Source organism: Lipotes vexillifer, unplaced genomic scaffold (genome assembly GCF_000442215.2).
Source record: "Lipotes vexillifer unplaced genomic scaffold, Lipotes_vexillifer_v1.1 scaffold870, whole genome shotgun sequence".
NCBI lineage: Eukaryota > Metazoa > Chordata > Mammalia > Artiodactyla > Lipotidae > Lipotes > Lipotes vexillifer.
In genome coordinates, this window is record NW_006771408.1 from 532245 (window position 1) to 535949 (window position 3705).

General features: G+C 47.0%; 1 protein-coding gene across 1 annotated transcript; it reads right to left on the minus strand.

Moving 5' to 3' along the window:
• Positions 1–1931: 1931 nt before the first annotated feature.
• LOC103068654 (apolipoprotein L2-like) lies at positions 1932–2789 on the minus strand (the record flags this gene model as incomplete). Its single annotated transcript, XM_082931111.1, is given in 2 exon segments — positions 1932–1978; positions 1981–2789. Coding segments are annotated over 2 exon segments (856 nt in total), but the record flags the coding sequence as incomplete, so codon positions are not given.
• Between the last annotated feature and the right edge of the window lie 916 nt (positions 2790–3705).

Sequence of the window (3705 nt, forward strand, 5' to 3'; positions counted from 1 at the left end):
CCTCACGCCCTGGCACAGCCCGTCCCCACAGACACCCTCCTCCCTCCACACAAGCCAGCCTTTCCCTCCTCTCTTCCCAGATCTTACCCCGCACCGCGTCGCCAAGTCCTCTGAACCCCGACCTCCACTGTGCATCACGGTCATTTGTTTCTCTGGCTGCCTCGGCCTCCACAGTGGCCTCCCTCGGGGGCGGGGCCGCAGACTGCCTCCCATTGTGCCCCCGGCCCTCAGCACAGGCCTGGCGCTTAGGTGGACCGTGCGGGGGAGAGTTGAGAGAATGAATGAATGAATGAACGGGAAGGGTGGTGGCCTCTCGGGGGCTGTGGTCGGCCTCCCAGAGGTGTTCGCATCCTAATCCAGGAAACCTGCAAATATGCTGCCTTATAAGGCAAAAGGAACCTTGCGGGTGTGTTTAAGTTAAAGATGCAGCGATGGGAAGAGATTCCTCTGCGGACCACAGCTTCAGCCTGGGCCTGAACGTTCTGCAGGCCCTTCCTGATGGCCTGCCTTGCAGATTTCAGACCCGTCTGGACACCTCCCACAGCTGCAGGACCCAGGTCCTTACCATCGGTCCATCCATCACTCAGTACTGTCCACTGAAAAAGAGCACACCCTGAAAGGTGAGAATTATGTTATATTCGGTGACCTTACTGAGACTACAGCCCGGGAGGCAGCCTCTGGGGTAGCTCTGAGGGACTATTGCAAAGAAGTAAAGGAGGAGCCAGGATATAGGAGTTTTTGCTGAAAACAAACGAACAACAAACGAACAACAAAAAACACATGTAGTCGAACATCAAAAGATTACTGCTAACCACAAACTTACGGTTTCCAGAGGGGAAGGGGCTTGGAGGGATAGGTTAGGAGTTTGGGATTAACATATACCCACCACTATATATAAAATAAATAATCAACAAGGACCTACAGTATAGCACAGGGAACAGTACTCAGTATTTTGTAATAAACTATAAGGGAAAAGAACCTGAAAAAGAATATATATATATATATATATATATTCTTTTTATATATGTAAATGAATCACTGTGCTGTATACCTGAAACACTATATATATATATATTATTTTTTATTTATTTGGTTGCACCAGGTCTTAGTTGTGGCATGCAAACTCTTAGTTACGGCATGCATGTGGGATCTAGTTCCCTGACCAGGGATTGAACCCAGGCCCCCTGCATTGGGGAGCACAGAGTCTTATCCACTGTGGCACCAGGGAAGTCCCACTGACACAATGTTGTAAATCAACTCTAATAAAAAAAATCCATGAACACAAAAGCCAGAAATGTCTATGTTCCCTTTCTGGCTGTGGTCCCCTTGGGATGATGGAGGCCTTTGGTGAAATGCTCCGAGGGGCAACACGGAGGGATAAAGAAATATAAGAGCAAGAGAGATCACATCTGATGGTATGTCACAGCATCTCCCATCTACACGCCAACAACAGGCATTTAGAGAGACAGAGGATGAGGTCAGGGCTGGGTCAATGAACTTGGCTCCCTGATCATGGGATTGTTGGGCAAATAAAAAGGTTTTAGTTTCCTATTAAGGTTTTTAAAAACTACTGCAGTGGAAATTGATCTAGAGAGATGAACACAAGAGGTGACATTTATTCTGTGATTTTTTTGAAATAATTTTTGAACAGGGGTACTTGAAATTTTGCAACTCAACTCGAGCCAAGAGGGAGAATTTAGGGATGAAAATGACAGGTTTTGAATACAAGAGGGTTTAAGGATTTCTCTTCCTCTAGGACAATGGCATAGTCCAGCCAACAGACCAAAACAAGAGTCAGAGAGAACAGCCCAGCTTCCCCACTTTTATCTTTTTATCTCACTCTCTTTTTCCCTCTAACAAGGTACGTCTGCACCTTGGCCCTGCACGTGTCCCTGGTCCCTGCACAGCTCGGGGGGTGGCGGAGTCCAGCCCTACCGCAGACGCCCATGGATGCGGGTGAGCACCTCCAACTTCTCCAGCTCCGGGCCTGCGGCCTCAGCCTTTCAGCCGACTCCGTCTTTGCCCCCTCATGCAAGTGCTTTGCCTCTTTCACCAGGGAGGCCACGTCCATCAGAAGGGAGATACCTGCGTTGGCCACACCCTGAATCCGGGCCTTTTTGGTCATTGCCAGAGCCGTGCCTCCAAAAGCTTTCTGCACCTGCTTGCCGCGTTTGGCTGAGACTTGCCCAGTGGTCGTGAAGCGCTTAGCACTGGCTGCTAAACCAGGGTTGCCTTTGGCCACCTTGATGGCACGGACGTTGTTCTCAATGTCTTTTATGGCTTGGAAGAACTTCTCTACAGAGGAAGTAAACTGGTCTGTGCTGTTAGGTGCAACCCCCTCAAACACCTCCACTTTGTTGTCGGCAGTTGACGTAAAGCGACTGGCTTCGGTTTCTAATGCCAACGTGCTTACACGTTCCACGATGGTGGTGGATGCACTGGTCACAGCAGCCGCTGCTTCCAGCCCTAACCCCGTGGTTAAGAGTGCCAGACTGGTCCCCGTTGTCACGGGTGCCAGAGATAGGCCAAGGATGGTCAGGACACGAGACACAGTGCCAGCAGAGGCGGCTGCCACATGGGAGATGGTGCAGTCCCTGTGGACCTTGTCAGCCTTGTCTGCGAGTGCATAGAGCTTTGTTATGCCCTCCTCAAGCTCCTCCTTCACCCGAGGAAACTCCTCCAAAAATCTCTTCCGGTCCAGCTGGTCTTCTTGGAATGTGTCTTGATCGCCCATGGCCAAGTCTGTTTTCAGCTCATTCAGATATTCATGTAGTGCATCTGCCTCTTCTCTGTAACAATGAAGGCCAAGGGATTAGAAAGATAGATTGCTTGTCCATAAAATAGGCTCAATAAGATCCATCCTACATAAATTATAGAGATTTTATTATAAATCAAATAGAAAACAATTTTACAAATGTAAATTACTTTTCAACATCAAACATGCTTTGTACCTTGTAGATGCTCCATATACTTATTCCATCATGGGATAAATAAAAAAAGGTCATCTTAGGATACTCCTTTTTTTTTCTTTGTATCCTTATCTTTTTAAAAACTTTTTTTAACATCTTTATTGGAGTATACTTGCTTTACAGTGTTGTGTTAGTTTCTGCTGTATAGCAAAGTGAATCAGCTATATGCATACGTATATCCCCATATCCCCTCCCTCTTGCATCTTCCTTCCACCCTCCCTGTCCCACCCCTCTAGCACAAAGCACCAAGCTGATCTCCCTGTGCTATGGGGCTGCTTCCCACTAGCTGTCTATTTTACATTTGGCTATTTTACATTTGGTAGTGTATATATGTCCATGCCACTCTCTCACTTCATCCCCACTTACCCTTCCCACTCCCTGTATCCTCAAGTCCATTCTCTACATCTGCGTCTTTATTCCTGTCCTGCCCCTAGGTTCAACAGAACCCTTTTTTTTTTTTTTTAGAGTCCATATACAGGGGTTAGCATACGGTATTTGTTTTTCTCTTTCTGACTTACTTCACTCTGTATGACAGACTCTAGGTCCATCCACCTCACTACAAATAACTCAATTTTGTTTCTTTTCATGGCTGAGTAATATTCCACTGTATATATGTGCCACATCTTCTTTATCCATTCATCTGTGGACAAGGACACTCTTAAGATAGGGATTTGATAAAGACGCCTCAGAGGCAGGTCAACACAATCACTTCCAAAGAGTAGGCAGAGTGGGAACT